The 16,766-nt window shown below is 40.1% G+C and overlaps 1 protein-coding gene across 1 annotated transcript in view; it reads right to left on the reverse strand.

Moving 5' to 3' along the window:
- Nucleotides 1-2,184: 2,184 nt before the first annotated feature.
- The window catches only part of LOC120978937 (dimethylaniline monooxygenase [N-oxide-forming] 2-like), a 72,290-nt gene continuing 57,708 nt past the window's right edge, over nucleotides 2,185-16,766 (reverse strand). The window contains exons 8-9 of the mRNA XM_040407394.1: nucleotides 16,410-16,482; nucleotides 2,185-3,897 (exon numbers count right to left, since the gene is read on the reverse strand). Of these exons, the coding sequence (XP_040263328.1) occupies nucleotides 3,546-3,897; nucleotides 16,410-16,482 (425 nt within the window). The 3' untranslated portion in view covers nucleotides 2,185-3,545. The remainder of the gene's footprint in view (nucleotides 3,898-16,409; nucleotides 16,483-16,766) is intronic.

Below are 16,766 nucleotides of genomic sequence, written 5' to 3' on the forward strand. Positions count from 1 at the left end.
GGCACTATTTTGGGGTGCGTATGACTTTTTGATCGCTAGCTATTACACTTTTTGTGATGTAAGGTGACAAAAAATGATTTTTTTACGGTATTCACCCGAGGGGTTAGGTCATGTGATATTTTTATAGAGCAGGTTATTACAGACGCGGCGATACCCTAATATGTATGCTTTTTTTTATTTATGTAAGTTTTACACAATTATTTCATTTTTGAAACAAAAAAAATAAATCATGTTTTAGTGTCTCCATATTCTGAGAGCCATAGTTTTTTTTAGTTTTTGGGCGATTATCTTAGGTAGGGTCTCATTTTTTGCGGGGTGAGATGACGGTTTGATTGGTACTATTTTGGCATACATACGACTTTTTGATCACTTTTATTACCTTTTTTGGTAAGTAAGGTGGGCAAAATTTGAATTTCATCATAGTTTTTTATTTTATTTTTTTATAGCGTTCACCGTGCGGGTAAAATAACATGACCGTTTTATAGATCAGGTTGTTACGGATGCGGTGATATCAAACATGTGTAGGGAATTTTATTTATTTCATTTTTAATCAGTGATAAATGTGTTTTTTGATTTTTACTTTTCTTTCACTTTTTTTAAAAAAATGTATGACCCAGACCCACTTGGTTCTTGAAGATCCAGTGGGTCTGATGTCTGTATTATACAGTACAGTACCATATCTAGTGTACTGTACTGTATTTTCACTTTACAAAGTCTGATTAGACTTCTGCCTTTAGCAGAAGGGTTAAACATTAAAGTCTAAGGGTTAAAGATTAAAATAAAGGTTATTTGAAATTTCTGATTCCCGCGGTCACAGACCACAGGGATCAGAAACTTCCGAAACTGCTGCAAACCGCAGGTCTGAATTGACCTGCGGTTTGCTGTGATCGCCGACATGGGGGGGGTCACAGGACCCCCCGGCGCATTTAGCCAAGGTGCCTGCTCAATGATTTGAGCAGGCACCGGGTTCCGATCACTGCCCGCCGGGCGGCGGTGATCGGAACTATACATGACGTACCGGTACGTCATGTGTCCTTATGTACCAGGACAACATGCCATACCAGAACGCCATGTGTCCTTAAGAGGTTAAACATCATCTGTCCACGTGGACAATTTACTATTACTGTCATTGCATGCCGGAGCTTGGGGAGGTGGGAGGGAAACAAAAATCATAAAAATAAATTAATGAAAAGAAATAACAAGTTTTCCTAAAAATTATGAGTATTAAGAGGCTAGAAGGGTTATATGCCAACTTTGAGGGCAATTGGAGCAACTTCGGTTTGGCCCAAACCAAACTTTTTTAAAAACTCAGCGAACCGGATCTGCAACGAATCTTAACTGGTTTGCTCATCTCTAATTGAAGAATTTATTTAAATTTATTTTTTCATCATTACTTACAAAGGGCTATAACACTTTCATTTTTCCATCAATTCATCTACATGAGGGTTTGTTTTTTTGTGGGCTGAGTTGTATTTTTCAATTACACCATTTTGGGGTACGTATAACTTATTGATTAACTTATATTAACTCTTACTGGGGGTAATGAGAAAAACTCCAATCCCACCTTTGCCGTTTGTGTTATAATTTTGTGGTGAGACATAAATAAGGTGTTACCTTTTTTCCGTATGTCAGTATAATTACAATGACATCAAATTTATATATATATATATTTTTTTAAATTACGTTTGCACTTCAAATACACTTTAAAAAAAAAAACATTTTGTTTTTGTGTCACCATATTCTGATAGCCATAGCATTTTCATTTTTTTATGTGTGTGAAGGCTTGTTTATTGTAGAACAAGTTGTAGTTTTCATTGGTGCCATTTTGTGGTATATAAGTCTTTGTTATCACTTTTTATCCACTGTGAAGCAGAATAAACCAATTCTGGAATAGCTTTTTTTCCCACACAGAATTCACTATGCATGTCAAGATGAAGACAGCAATACCAAAAGTATATAGTTTTTCTATGTTTTATTACTTTTGTATAAAAAAATTACTTAAAAAAATCTTTTTTTGTCTCCATATTCTAAAAATATGAAATTTTACTTTTCAACTGATGGAGCTATGTGCAGGCTTGTTTTTTGACCTGTGTTTTTTTTTTTGTACAATTGTTTGGCACGTTACAATTTTTTTATGTTTTTTTATAAAAAAAATTTGTGATGTGCAATGAACAAAAGCAGCAATTTTGCCAACTATTTTTTAATTTTGTTTACAACGTTCACCATGTAGGTAAATTAGATTATAACTTTATAGGATGGGTGGTTATGAAGACAGCAATACTACATTTATATAGATTTTTGTGGTTTTTGCTTTCTTATAATAAAGAATCTTTTATTGATAAAAATGTGATTTTTTTTCCCATTTTTACATCTTAATGTAGTAAAAAAAAAAGTTATTAGTCTCACAAGCGAACCTGAAGAAGCAATCCTTTCATTACATGCATAATATACTTTTCTACTTATGTAGTAAAATACATTCTGTCTGCTAGTCAGTATACCACTGACATGCAGCCTGTTATATCCTGCCTCCCAGAGGATCTAATGGGCATATGTACCCCAGCTGCCATAGAAACCATCAGCATCCTGTGATTGCATTAAGTGCCTCCCTCTGTTTAACCGCTTAGATGCTGTGGTTGCCCTTGACGATGGCATCTGGGCCCAGCTGTATATTACAGTCACCTACCACTGCCGATGGTGCGGGCATAACTACTACAGGCAATACTGCCTTCCCTGCAACATAACTGTGCATGACAGTGCACAGTGTAAGCCTTTACCTAGAAACATAATTATGTCAAAGTATGGTAAGGGGTTAAATGGCACCATGATAAAATAGTAATCAGGTACATTATATTTACTAATAAAATTGGTTAATACTTTAACTATTATAACTGTTAGCAAGTCTATGTATTCCATTTATTAATTTGACATTAAGATGCTTATGCTGATAAGCAAGTGCGTCTTCTTATGGATAAAGTAATAAGTGGCAGAAAAAATTATAAATATAGTAATAGCAAACATTGTCATATCACATATCAATCATATCTTTGCAAGTCAGTCTAGAACCAGGCAGTGACTTTCCACCACCTATAGCAGTAATCAACGCAATGCATTCAAATGATATGGCACAGCAATTGGACAATATGATTTTATTACCAAAAGGGGTTGTCAATTCATCTTTGAAAACATCTGATTGTTAGTGAAGTATCTCAGTGATAAACTGATCACAGGGCTTTCCACTGTGATCAGCTGTAATCTGGGTGGGAACCCAGTAGAAAAATGTTCAACTCCTCTGCAGCACCACCACACGAAAATGGAGTATTACACAGTTCCCATGGAAATCAATGGTCAATTCTCGTAATGAGTTGACATGTTGGGTCCTCCAGAGTGAGGCCCTCTTTTGGTGCAATTTTCTCGGTTTTAAAGACGTGGGTCTAGAAAAGGAAATATTTTATTTCTAAACCAGACAACCTCTTTTGACAACATCTCAAATCACTTTATAAGAAGCATATTAATAATAGCTGGTTGGTCAAAGTACCATAAAGAAATCAATATTTGTACATGACCATAGCTACAATAACCGCCAAGACACAAAGAGCTCCAAGGACTTTGGTAACGAATGACAAAGATGATTTTCCTTTATTTACAACACGAGTCTTAGTAGGCTTTATAATTCGATCCCATGTGGTCAAGATCATTTCTCTGGCAGGGCTCCAATTCCCTGGGCCAACTAATCGGAAATGCGTTGGTGTACAAGGACCGAAGAAGAGCGCCATGGCAAGCAGGGGATCAGATAGAAACAATGAAAAAATGTTGGGCTTTACACCAATGTCAGATGCCAGTTCATCCACATATTCAACAAAATCCACTTGCAAACGGTTCTCCCTTGTTGTTCCAAATCTGTTAAAAAAGTATAAAAAAAACAAGTAAATACATAATAAAGCCTCTTAATAGCCATTACTTACTCATATAATATGTTTATTAAAAAATTTTTTATATCTTTCAAAAAAATTTTTTCAAGGTTTTTATGTTATTCAGTATTAAAACGGAAGAAAAAACTATACGTGTGTGGTCTCATTGTAATCTGAAACTCAAAAATAGGCTCACCAGATATTTTTCAGCCGGAGCCTAGCCTGCTCTCTACCAAAAAAGCGCCAGATCAACCGCAAAGTTATACAAAATGGCTGGCTCACGGTAAATAACTACATTTATTACTAAAAACACATGATTATCACATTCTATTATATTAAAAGCTTAAATAATAAAAAGATCTCATTGACATGTATGACTTCAATATAAATAAAACACGATATTATCCAAACATAAAACAATTGATCAGTCTTGTTCTTTCTTAGTGTCCTAACATGCGGAGCTCACGCATGTACTGTTATAAATGACGGCTTAGCTAACTACAGTTTATAATCTCTTCCGTTAGTAATTAGTCTTCTTGTTTAAAAGTTCATAAATAGTATGAAAGCTATGAATTCCCATTTAGTAACACTCCATCATATTAAGTTTTGCACTCACACACATTATATGCTCTTTGTTGAGGCTGACAGCAAATTCTGACCACTGCGTTATTGCAGCGGTACCGCGATGTTATTGCGCTCCAAACAATCAGCGTTGCAGTAGTCAATATTGCAGCTTGCCCTTTAGTTGTGTGTTTACATGTTGTAAGTGTTCCTTAAGGCTGGGTTCAGACCTGAGCGTATTTTATATGCGCGTTTAACGCGCGTTTTTGTCGCGCGTTTTTATGCACGTTTTTTGCAATAGTAAACGCGCGTTTGACGCGCGTTTGTGTGATTGACTGCAGTGTCCTATGGCCACAAACGCGCGTCAAAACGCCCCAAAGAAGCTCAAGAACTTGTTTGAGCGTAGGGCGTTTTTCAGCGCGTTCAAACGCGCTGTAAAACGCTCAAATGAGAACCAGGGCCATAGGGAAGCATTGGTTTTCATGTGTTGAGCGTTTTACAGCGCGTTTGAACGCGCTGTAAAACGCTCAAGTGTGAACCCAGCCTAATACTTATAGATAGCGTATTAGATGTCTCTTACCAGGGATATTTTGATTCCCCTGCAGTGATCGCGTCTATGTCTCTTTCTGGCCGGAATGTTCTTGCGCATGCGCATTGGGCCCTTGCTGACGTCGGACCTCCGGAGGTAAAATATATTGATAATATACTTGCGCTGATCACAGGAGATGCAGTTTATGATATATCAAAGTTCTAGTCAGTACAATTCTGCTTTTACCACCAAAAGAAGTGTGAACGAATTTCAAAATATGAAATTCGCTCATCTCTAAATGTGATAATCATGTATTAATAGAATGCGACAATCATGTATTTTTAGTAATAAATGTAGTTATTTACCGTGAGCCAGCCATTTTGTGTATCTCATTGTAATCTGACCTGAAGAATGAAGGTTACGGGACAATTTTACTACATAGGGAACACTGTAAAAAAAAAACGGGGGCAGAATTGAATTTTTTCCCCAATTCCACCTCATTTGGAATTTCTTTTCCAGCTCCCCACTACATAATATGCAATATAAAATAGTGTCATTAGAAAGTAACACATGTCCCACAAAAAATAAGCCCTCAGAAGGCTATGTGAACCGAAAAATAAAAAAAAGTTATTGCTCTGGGAAAGCAGGGAGTGAAAAAAGCAAAAACTGAAAATTGCAAGGTCCATTAAGGGTTAATATTAATTTGCTTCCTATCCTTAGGATAAAACCAGATGGTCAGGTTACCTGATCCAGTTTTACAAGCCAAAATTAGCTGCCAAAATTGAAAAAAGAATGGGCGTATTCTGTACACAGAACGGACCAAAGTAGAGCCATGGAAAAACACAGACATCTGAATACACAAATAGAATCCTGTGGAGAACACGGAAGGCCCCAATATTGCTTTTTGCAAATCCACAATAAAATAATTTATTAAACTGTCTTTCCTATGTGGTTTCTTTTATTTTGATACGACTTTCCTATGTATTGATCAAGGGAAAAAAAACAAAACCTACTTCACAACATTCAGATTTTTTCCTACACAATAAGTGCAATTTGGGAGGGACAGGTTTACATAAGCGTTTTGATTTCTGTTATATAATTCCATTGTAACATGCTTATAACAGAGAATAACAGAATTGCTACAGTGGAAAACAAAAGGAACACAGTCTGTTTTAATCTGTCCTACTATAGTTGAAAGGAGAATAAATAACAGAAACCAGCATTCTGTCTGGTTTACGTTATTTTGAATGGAAAAAAGTCAGGATTTTTTTTTCTGTCCATTATACTCCATTCAATTATACTAGGATGGATTAAAACAGACAGTGTTCCTTTTGGTTTCTGTTACAGCAATTCTGTTATTTTCCATTATAAACGTTGCTGAAAACAGTTTTCAAAAGGAATATTGGAGAGGGAGAGTGCAGGGAGATCATAGGGAGAGTTTTTTTTAGACTTTAGGGAGAGCATAGTGAGACTGCAGTGCTGGCTCAGTGCAATTGCCCTGTGCATCTTGTTCACCTGCTGCGCTAGTCATTCCTTATTTGTTCTGTTATACATAGACCTACTGTGCATAAGACTCATTGTCAACAGGCGGTTTATCTAGTTTATCTGCTGTGCCATTTATGCTTAATCTGTCCTGGAGGGTGTAGGGAGACAGCAGGGAGACTGCAGGTTGAGTGTAATTGCAGTGTGCATCGCGATCTAGTGTACCCACATGGGCAACTAAGCCAGTTCTATTTTACACAAGTTTGATAAATCTCCCCCCAAATCCCTTATTTTAATATTTTTTTTTATCTGTAATCTACTCTCACTGTAATGCCTTTATTTGGGGTTTTTTGTATTCTCTGTGCTGCTGTAACACTGTTAATTTCCACATGGTGGGACTATTAAAGGATTATCTTATTATAGCGAATGCCTTCTGTTAGCCGTTTCATTACATAGCATCAGTATTAGGACACTGTTGACTACTTTTCCCTGTATATGTGTACAGTGCCTCTTGCTTTTTCTGCTCCGCCTGTTAATTAATGTTTTCAGCTATATTTATACTCTGCTCAGAAGCCCTGGGCAGATGGGCGGGGAGTGCTCAGGGCTTCTGAACAGAGTATAAATATAGCTGGTTTCTACACCGCCCTGAACATTGTAGGCTTAGGCTAGGCCCAGGAGAGGCAGTTCTGTTACTGTTAGGTTCTCATCTGCAGAAGCCACCTTGACGCTGGTAGATGGGCCCGACACACGTTTGATCAAAAATGTGCGCAAAGAGCTTCCATTTTTCATGTATAGTAGGTATAGTACCACTTTAATCCAGGAAAATCCCTAATCTCTAGTTCTATTGTTTGCATGTGTAATGGTGTGCTGCCATACATTTTTTGTTTGCTGTCTGCATGCTAGCTTTATGGATGTGCACCTGTGGCTTTTTTAATTTTCCATTCATATAGCGATATGAGGGCTTAATTTTGGTGGGATAAGGGCACCATTCAATTTACTATGTCTGTTATTGGAAAATGGGGAAAAAATTTGACATCACGGCATTCACTGTGCTCTAAAAATTACATAACGTCCTTATTCTGCTGCTCAATAAAAATACGACGATACAAAACATTTTTTTAGTACTTTAAAAAAATAAAAACCCTTCAAAAAGAATGTCTGCATCACCATTTGCCAAGAGTGTGCAAAGCAGTAATCAAAGCAAAAGGTGGCTACTTTGAAGAACCTAGAATATGACATATTTTCAGTTGTTTCACACTTGTTTGTTATGTATATAATTCCACATGTGTTAATTCATAGTTTTGATGCCTTCAGTGTGAATCTACAATTTTCATAGTCATGAAAATAAAGAAAACTCTTTGAATGAGAAGGTGTGTCCAAACTTTTGGTCTGTACTGTATATAATACAGATAGTTAGTGGGAGATAGTCAGTGTAGGTTAGATCATGATATAGTGTAGCTGATAGGTTCCAGTGCAGGGTGTTAGGTAGTGTGATAGAAATTACTGTGCACACATATGTTTTACATACATGCAACAGACATAGTGCTGTGATGTCACAACAATACTTAGTACACCAATCAGTATATCTACTCAGACCTGATAAAATGTGAAGTTGCACGTATTGCGCAAAAAAAAGTGCATCATTAGTGCCGTTTTGCGAAAATAATGACTGGAGATCGCGAATTCTAGATTTCGCGAATCTATTGCCAATATTATGCAAAAAATTGGCGAAATATCGCGAAAACAAATATTGCCTATGCCGCTCATCACTAATGTCCACATCTTTTGCAGCCCCATTAAAGTGAATGGGTCCTCATCCGAGCCGTAAAAAATGCGGTTCGGATATGGAACCAAACCACGTTTGTGTAAGCCAGAAGGCAGGAGTGGGTCCAAAACACAGATAAGATGCAAATAATTCCAATACATTGTGTCTCTGTTTTGGACTGTTTTTGGCTTACAATTACTGATCAAATACTGATGCAAAACACTGACAAAATACTGACCGCCTGAAAGAAGCTTTATGGATGCTCAAAATACAGTTTTTTTTTTGTGTTTTTTTAGGCCGAATGCACACGACCGTGGAACACGGACGTGAGCGGTCCGTGGTATCCAGGCCTGGCATCCTGCTGAGAGCAGGAGCGCACGGCGTCATTGGTTGCTATGACGCCGTGCGCTTCGTGCCGCCGCTGCAGTACAGTAATACACTCGTATGATCTATACGAGTGTATTACTGTACTGCAGAAGTGGCACGAAGCGCACGGAGTCATAGCAACCAATGATGCCGTGCGTTCCTGCTCTCAGCAGGATACCAGGCCGGGATACCACGGACCGCTCACGTCCGTGTTCCACGGTCGTGTGCATTCGGCCTAATGTTCTGATGAATCAGAAGAACGGAAACATTAAAAGCGATGTTAACATGACACTACTGCCACTGCCCCCCTCCCCACTCTGTTATGGGGCCACTATTGTCACGGTTACTGCCGCTGCTGCCACCATCCCCACTCTGTCATGGAGCCACTACTTAAATCTTGGGGCACTGCACGGTTAAGTCCATGGCGATAAATTAGGACTGACACTTTTATTGACCTGTAATACTGACACAAAGTAATTCCACAGCTAAAAGAAGGGATTAGCTACGAATCTTGGTGCCCTGCACAATGATGTAGGCAGCGATAAATTACAACTGCCTGTAATACTGATGGCAGAGTACCTACAGGATGAATTAACTATGAATGTGGGTGCAATAGAAAGGAATGCACATAACAATACTTCCTTGCAGGTTACGTTCCAAGCCTGAGATTGGGCCACCAAGTGGGATACATATGATTAGGCAGAGTGGCCTGAGTCGACCAGATTTATTACGACTTGTGACAAATTAATTTGTAACGAACCAAATTTGTTGAAGAACTTTGGCAAATTGTTGGAATCAAATTTTTCCAAACTTCACTCATCTTTAATGGTAACTGTTTGAAGCCTAGTGATTTCCCTGCTAGTGATTTCAGCTACATCCCTCTGCCTACCTCACAGATGCAGCGATCGGTATTGATCACAACATCTGAGGGGTTAAGTGATGGGTTTCGGTTGGATCGCCATTCCCAGTCATTGTAGCTGGGTGTCTGCTGTAGTATACACGCAGCATCCGCCGTGTATGGTGTGAGCTCACTGCAACAGCCAGCTCTATATGTTCCCTCTGCCACCATAAAACAGACGGGTACATCACGGTGATTGAAGGGGTTAGAGATTCTCACAGATACTGTTACTGCTGCTGCTGACACCACTCTTCCTGATTTATAGTGATTTCTGATTAATTAATTCGTAACAAATAGAATTTCCTGTCAAAGTTCGACAAATCGGACAAATCTAATTTTTCAATACTTCGCTCATCTTTATTTCCAATGTTTAAAATCTTTCTTGGTCATGTGATAGACACAGTTGCTTAGCTTGTTGCAAGACATATGTCTGATGAAGTTCGTTGGGTGCACCAGAGGAACTAATTCTGAGGGCCCACCCTTTAACATTTGCAGAGCAAGTGCATGTCCACTTATAAGTACTGTAATTTTTGTTTTCATGACATATACAGGACTGAACCTCAACAAGATTAAGGGACCCTTATGCAAGAAAACAAGAATTGCTCTTACCGGTAATTGTTTTTCTTGAAACCCATGACAGCGCCCATTCTACTAGGACCTCCCATCCAGGATAGGACACCCCCACCACACCTCAGTGATTATAATAAACCGACCTCTGGAGGCGTGTCAACCACCAAGAAAGAAGAGTTGAAAAAAAAAAACAGAAAACAACACACATAATGGTAAAGAAGAGAACCTATCCAGTAACTCCTCTAATTTCCCATGGGAAAGAAGCTCTATCAATTATAATTCTATATGTATATTTATATACACTTTTTAAAAAATATATTAGGGAGGGAATTTTTGGGGTGCTGTCATGGGTTTCAAGAAAAACATTTAAGAGCAATTATTGTTTTCCCCTCACCAATGATGGCACCCATGCGAAACTAAACTATAAGACAAAGAAAATTTAGGTGGGGACTTCAATTTGTAGCACTTTCCTCCCAAAGGCCGCATCTGAATCAAGATGCAGTCTGTAATGTCTAAAAAAAAAGTATGGGGAGAGCTCCAAGTAGCGGCTCTACAAATCTGGGCCATAGAAGCATCTGCCTTCTCTGCCCAAGAGGTCGCGATGGCCCTGGTAGAATGAGCCCCAAACCCAGTTGCAGGAGGCAGGCTAAGGGAAGAATAGGCAAGAGAAAAAGCATTCTTTACCCATCTAGCAATAACACTAGTGGAAACTTTGCGGCCTCTACACTTTCCCTGAAACTGAATAAGAAGATTTTCATCTATCCTCCAAGGTGATGTGGAATCTAGGTAAAACACTAGACACCTCCTGACATCTAGGCAATGAAATTTTTCTTCTAACGGATTGACTGGATCTGGGCAAAAAGAGGGTAGTATCACATCCTGACTTCTGTGAAAATCTGAGACCACCTTGGGCTGGAAAGATGGAATTGGTATAATGATCACTTTATCTTTCAAAATCGTGGTATAGGGAGGGAAGGCAGAAAAAGCTTGAATCTCAGATACCCGTCTAGCCGAGGTTATTGCTAGAAGGAAGGCCATTTTAAAAGAAAGCATTATGATAGAGATTTTGCTTAATGGTTCAAACGGCTTCTGAGATAGGGCCGAAAGAACAGTATTCAAATCCAAGGGAGGAGACAATGGTCTTAAGGAAGGATGTAATCTGGAGGCTGCTGACAAGAATCTTTTAATTCAGGGATGATCAGCTAACCTATAATCAAATAAATAACTTAGAGCAGCTATCTGAACCTTTAGTGTGGAAGCCTTAAGATTCCTATTTAGCCCTGCTTGTAAAAAATCTAGTATCCTTGGTGTTTCTGGAGATTTAAATGGGAGTTCTGGGTTCTGACCTAGGAAGGTAGCAAAAATATTCCACATTTTAATATATTTTTTAGAGGTAACCGCCTTCCTACTTTTTAGCAAGGTGGAAACCACATTGTTCGACAATCCTCTTCCTGCATGCAGGACTTTCGTCTCCGCTCAAAAATCATGTTCTGAGCGGACACCGAACGGACCCCATTATAGTCTATGGGGTCTTTAGGCTCCGTTACGCTCAGTTAGGTCTCAGTTATCTGCAGAATCCGTCCTTTCTGTTCTCCTGCTCCTCAACGGAGCCGGAGAACAAAAAGGAGAAACGGTGATGTGAACGAGGCCTTAAGGGCGAAAAAATTCCTTCCCGACTCCAATAGGAGGAGATATCTCAAATGATAAAATATCCAAGTAAACATACATATCACTGAAGTGAAAGCAGTGGATCATGAATGTCAAGGTTATTTGTCATCCGGGTACAGTTCTAGGTTGTGCAAAGTTTGCATTTGAATCGATATGATAAATGGCACATAGCAGGTATGTGGCCCTGCTACACTGGGGCCCAGGAACATCAAAATACGCCTATGCTTTTCATGAATGTTAAAATAGGTTCTTACAAGCATGAGCTGTCGATACTTTGTCGCTGATCACTTGACCTTTTTTTGTTCTTTACCACTTCCCAAAAATCACCCATCAGCTCTTCTAGTTCAGTGTCCAGACGAAACACCTCTGGATATTGATTCACCCAGAACCTGAGGAAATGGCAGATCTGCATTCTTCAGTTCCTTCAGATCTTTCCCCCCATATCAAATGACTGTATGCATTTCTCCAGCAGTTCTTCCAGGCTGCAGCTCTTTCCCAGTTGCTCCAGTGTGACATACCCAAGAGCCTTGTTAATCTCGGCAGGGCTTGGACAAGTCATCTTTCTCCTCCTCTGACTATGACTATGCCGACCCTTAGCAGGTTGGATGACTCCTTTACTGTTAATAGTTGGACTTGTAGACTCCAGGCGAGATTTTCTTGGGTCTGTCACCTTCCAGACTAGGGCACTGAATACAGATTCTCTCAGTATTGCTGCACAGAAGTCCATCCCAGCTCTTGTTCACTACTTAGAGGAGGTGAAAGGCCTCCCCTAATACTTGTGGGATAAGGCAAAATGGAGGGAAGGCGTACCCTGATTCTTGGCTCCAGTCCTGTGCTAACCCATCTACTGCTGATGAGCTGTCCAAATGATTGAGCGAGAAAAGAAATTCTACCTTCCTGTTGGCTCTTGAGGCGAAAAGGTCCACTGTATATAGACCGTACTTCTGGACTATCTGCAAAAATATTTCTTTGTTCAGACACCATTCTCCCTGTTTTATGGAAACTCGACTGAGGAAATCCGCTATAACATTTTCTTTCCCCTTCAGATGTACCGCTGAAAGGAAAAGCATTCTTCTTTCTGCTATGCAAAAGATCTCCTGGCATAGATGTAGGAGGGAAGAGACTCTTGTTCCTCCTTGACGGTTTATGTAGGCCACCACTGTTAAATTGTCCAAATAAAACACAATCTTCCTGTTTTGTATTTTTACGGAAGAGCCACCGTCAGTTCCATCTCTACTGCTTTTAACTCCTTGAAAGTGGAGGATGCTTTTCTCGTAATCAGATCCAACCTCCCTTGCCAGTATCTGTTCTGTGAGTGGGCTCCCCAACCCCCAATCCCCAAGGGCTGGCGTCTGTGGTAATTATGGTCTGATCTGGAAATGTCCATGGAACTCCTGCTGATAGATGTATTGGTACCGTCCACCACAACAGGGAGCATCTTGCCTTTGAGGAAAGGTGGAATTTTTGATCCAAGGAATAAGGGGAGCCGTCCCACAATCTTAGGATGTCTGCTTGAAGATCTCTGGAGTGGATCTGTGCATAAGGTACTGCTGGGATTGCTGATGTCATCTGCCCTAGTATCGCCATTGCTTCCCTGAAAGTACACTGGTAGGACAGGAAGACTGACCATAATTATTCCATAATCGACTCTCTCCTTTGAGGTGGAAGAAAACTTTTTTTCAAGCAGGAGTCCAACTGAATCCCCAGAAAAAAGCAAACTTGAGAAGGAATCAGATTTGATTTTTTCCAATTGATTATCGATCCTAGATTTTCTAAAGTGGAGCAGAGGAATTTCATATCTTTTTATAGCCATTCTTTTGACTCAGAGACTATCAAAAAATCGTCCATATAGGGCACCAAAGTAATTCCTGACTGTCTTAAAAAAGCCGCTAACTCCGCTACCACTTTGGTGAAGACTCTTGGAGCTTGCGCTATACCGAAGGGAAGTGCTCTGTATTGGAGATGCAGCAACTTCCCCTGAAACCAGACTGCTTTTCTTAAAAACTTTTGGGAGGAGGAATGGATTGGAACATGGCAATACGCATCCTCCAGATCCAGGCTTGCCATCCAGCAATTCTGGAAGAGGAGGTTCACAGTTGTTTTTATCGTATCCATACAAGATTTCTTGTAGACCAGGGATTTGTTCAGTTTCTTCATATTTAAAATAACCCTGAATGTTCCATTTGGTATCTTTACCAAAAATAAAGGGAGACTCTCTGTCTTGGGGTTTGGACAAACTACTCCCTTGTCTAAGAGAAAAAAATCTCCGATTCTAAAGCTTTCAGTTTTTCTGGATTTTTGGGACGAGAAATGAACTCCACCCAGAATCCGTTTTCTATTATACTTAGGATCCACTTGTTCTGAGAAATGGACCCCCAGGCTGGGAAGAACTAAGACAGTCTTCCTCCCACCTGACTTCTGGGGTCATTGCGGTTTGTCTTTTGGTCTGTTTTCCTGGGTTTTAAACAAAAAAAAAAAAATATCTTTTAGGACATTTTTCTCTTTCACTTCTATTACTTTGCCTACCCCTTTGTCTTTTAAAACTGACCTGGGGCTTACGAAAAAAAGAAGTTTTCTGGAGAAACGAAAACCCCTTCTTTTTGTCAGAGACTCTCTCTAAGATATCATCCAGAGAGGAACCAAACAATCTAGAACCTTCACATTGTAGAGATCAAAGTCTAGACTTGGACCCTTGATCTGGCAGAAAAATGGTCCACATCAGTAGAAGCATCTGCAAGGAAATCTGCTGCCTTGGGGAAGGTTGGGAGAGAGGATAGTAGGCCTCTCTAGAAGTTTTCTCTCTAATATGAGATTCTAGTTGACCTAACCATAGCCTTAATGACCTGGAGACCCAAGAAGCGGCAATGGCCGGCCTGAGACTTGTAGAGGCACATTCCTAAGTACGTTTAAGATAAACATCTGCTCTTTCATCTAAACGATCTCTAAACAGCCTAAATCCTCAAACGGAAAAGACGATTTTTTGGCTATTTTAGCTACAGGGGCATCTACAGAAGGAGCTATGTCCCATACGCCCGCCACTGACTCTTTAAATGAATATTTTATCTTAACAGAATTCGGTCAAAAAAAAATTCTGTCAGGGTTTTTCCATTCTTTCTTAATCAGTGCTTCTATGTTCTTATGAACGGAGTAAACTCTATGGCGTTTAAAGCCAAGGCCCTCAAAAACCTGGTCAACGATAGTCTTAGGCTGTTTTACGTCCTCCAATTGCATTGTGGTTTTTACGGCTTTTAACAAAGGCTCAGTATCTTCAGGTAGAAATAGCACTTTCCCCGCTGAATCCTCATCTGAAGACATAAAATCAGAAGATAAATCCTGACCTGATTCTATGTCTTAGTCTTCCCCAGAAAGATCAGAATCAGAGTCCATGTTAGAGGTACGCCCTGGTGATTTTGGACGGCCCTGACTGAAGGATTTAAAGGAAGACTTAACTTCAGGTCGTACCAAGGCCTTAATGGTTTTAGATAAGCTATAGGATTCTTCCATGACTAACTTATCTACAGTATACAAGCTTGACATAGTCGTTTAAAATATGAAGCTGACAACGCTACTCTACATCCTACAAATTCTTTATGTTTAGTTTTGCCGTAAGATTTCTTAGGTGTTTTTTCTACCTATAAAAAAGCAAACAACACCCAAATTTATTAGTAGAGGATCAATCTCACCAATTTGTAGAGTCAAGCTTCCCCACTCCTCAGGTCCAATACCGTGCTTGTGGGCCTCAAGGGTTCCAAGGGATCGGCGCGTCCAGCACCACCTGGTTCCGACATGTTTCATGGAGGCTCCAGATCCTGCACAGCACTGTGTGCGCACCAAGGCTGGCTGTCCCCTCCTGCTGCCGACTTATTACGCGCCTCAGCTCCTTTTAACACCAGGCCCAAAAAACGCCTAAACCATGAGACAGATGAGCCCTCCCCCTTCCTGTCAGCGCTGCCGGAAACAGCCTCAATGCGCCGGTAAAAGATGCCCCGGTGCGCATGCGCGGAGCGCATCGGGAGCACGCTCAGCCATTTTGGAAGTGGGACACCAGCCGCCATACTACTATGGACCGGGAGCCACCTGAACACGGCCACAGCGGCTCCCCAATGAATCTTGGGAGGATGCAGGACAGACTTAGGCGACGGCTCCCCCAGGAGACTTATGCCGCCAGGGATAGGTCCTGTTACGGTGTTGTAGACTCGGACCTTCCCCAGCCCCCGAGGTGAAAACCTAAAAAAAGAGGGAACTCCTCAGGTACCCCCAGGAAACCTGAACTGAGGTGTGGTGGGGCTGTGAACCATTTTATCTCTTCAGGTTTCCTGTCTTGGATGGGAGGTCCTAGTCGCATGGGTGCCGTCATGGGTGAGGGGGAAAGTATGTGGACCCCTTTTATGAAACAGCTACCTTATTGAGAGTGAGGCACTCATCATAGGACTTGTTCCAAGCAAATTATTTAATGGTGTACTGATTTTAATCTACAAATAACAGCTATGACAACAGTGTCTAAAGTTCCTCTTATGTTCCTCACATGGCCAAGTCACCAGGACAGATTTTTTCACTTTTCCTTATACAAAGAATAACATGTATTTGCTGAAACGGGAATAAATTAGATTCTACATTTTTATGTTGGCCTTGACCCTACCACCTGGAATAATAATCACATACCTTTTAATGAAGCTGTTATGTTTCTTTCTAATGTCATCCATCACAACCGTTAATGGAGGATATGGGCACAGTCCTAAGGTGAAAATATAACATTTAAACGTGACAATGAACGTGACAAAGGTTGCAGGAGACCTTACAAATTAAAAAAACATATGATATTTTGATATATTTCTTATAAGTTGGGCTATGACTTCCTGAAATTACATGCCCAAAACCACTACCAGCCATTGCACCATTACCAGTTTCTGGTGCATTTTGTTTCATTGGTGATTGGACAATGTGTTCGGAGTTGCATTAGTATTGTAATACATCTTGCATAGACTCATAATATGAAACCAGCATAAATGCATAGGATGG

The sequence above is a fragment of the Bufo bufo genome, chromosome 9, assembly GCF_905171765.1.
Source record: "Bufo bufo chromosome 9, aBufBuf1.1, whole genome shotgun sequence".
Taxonomy (NCBI): Eukaryota; Metazoa; Chordata; class Amphibia; order Anura; family Bufonidae; genus Bufo; species Bufo bufo.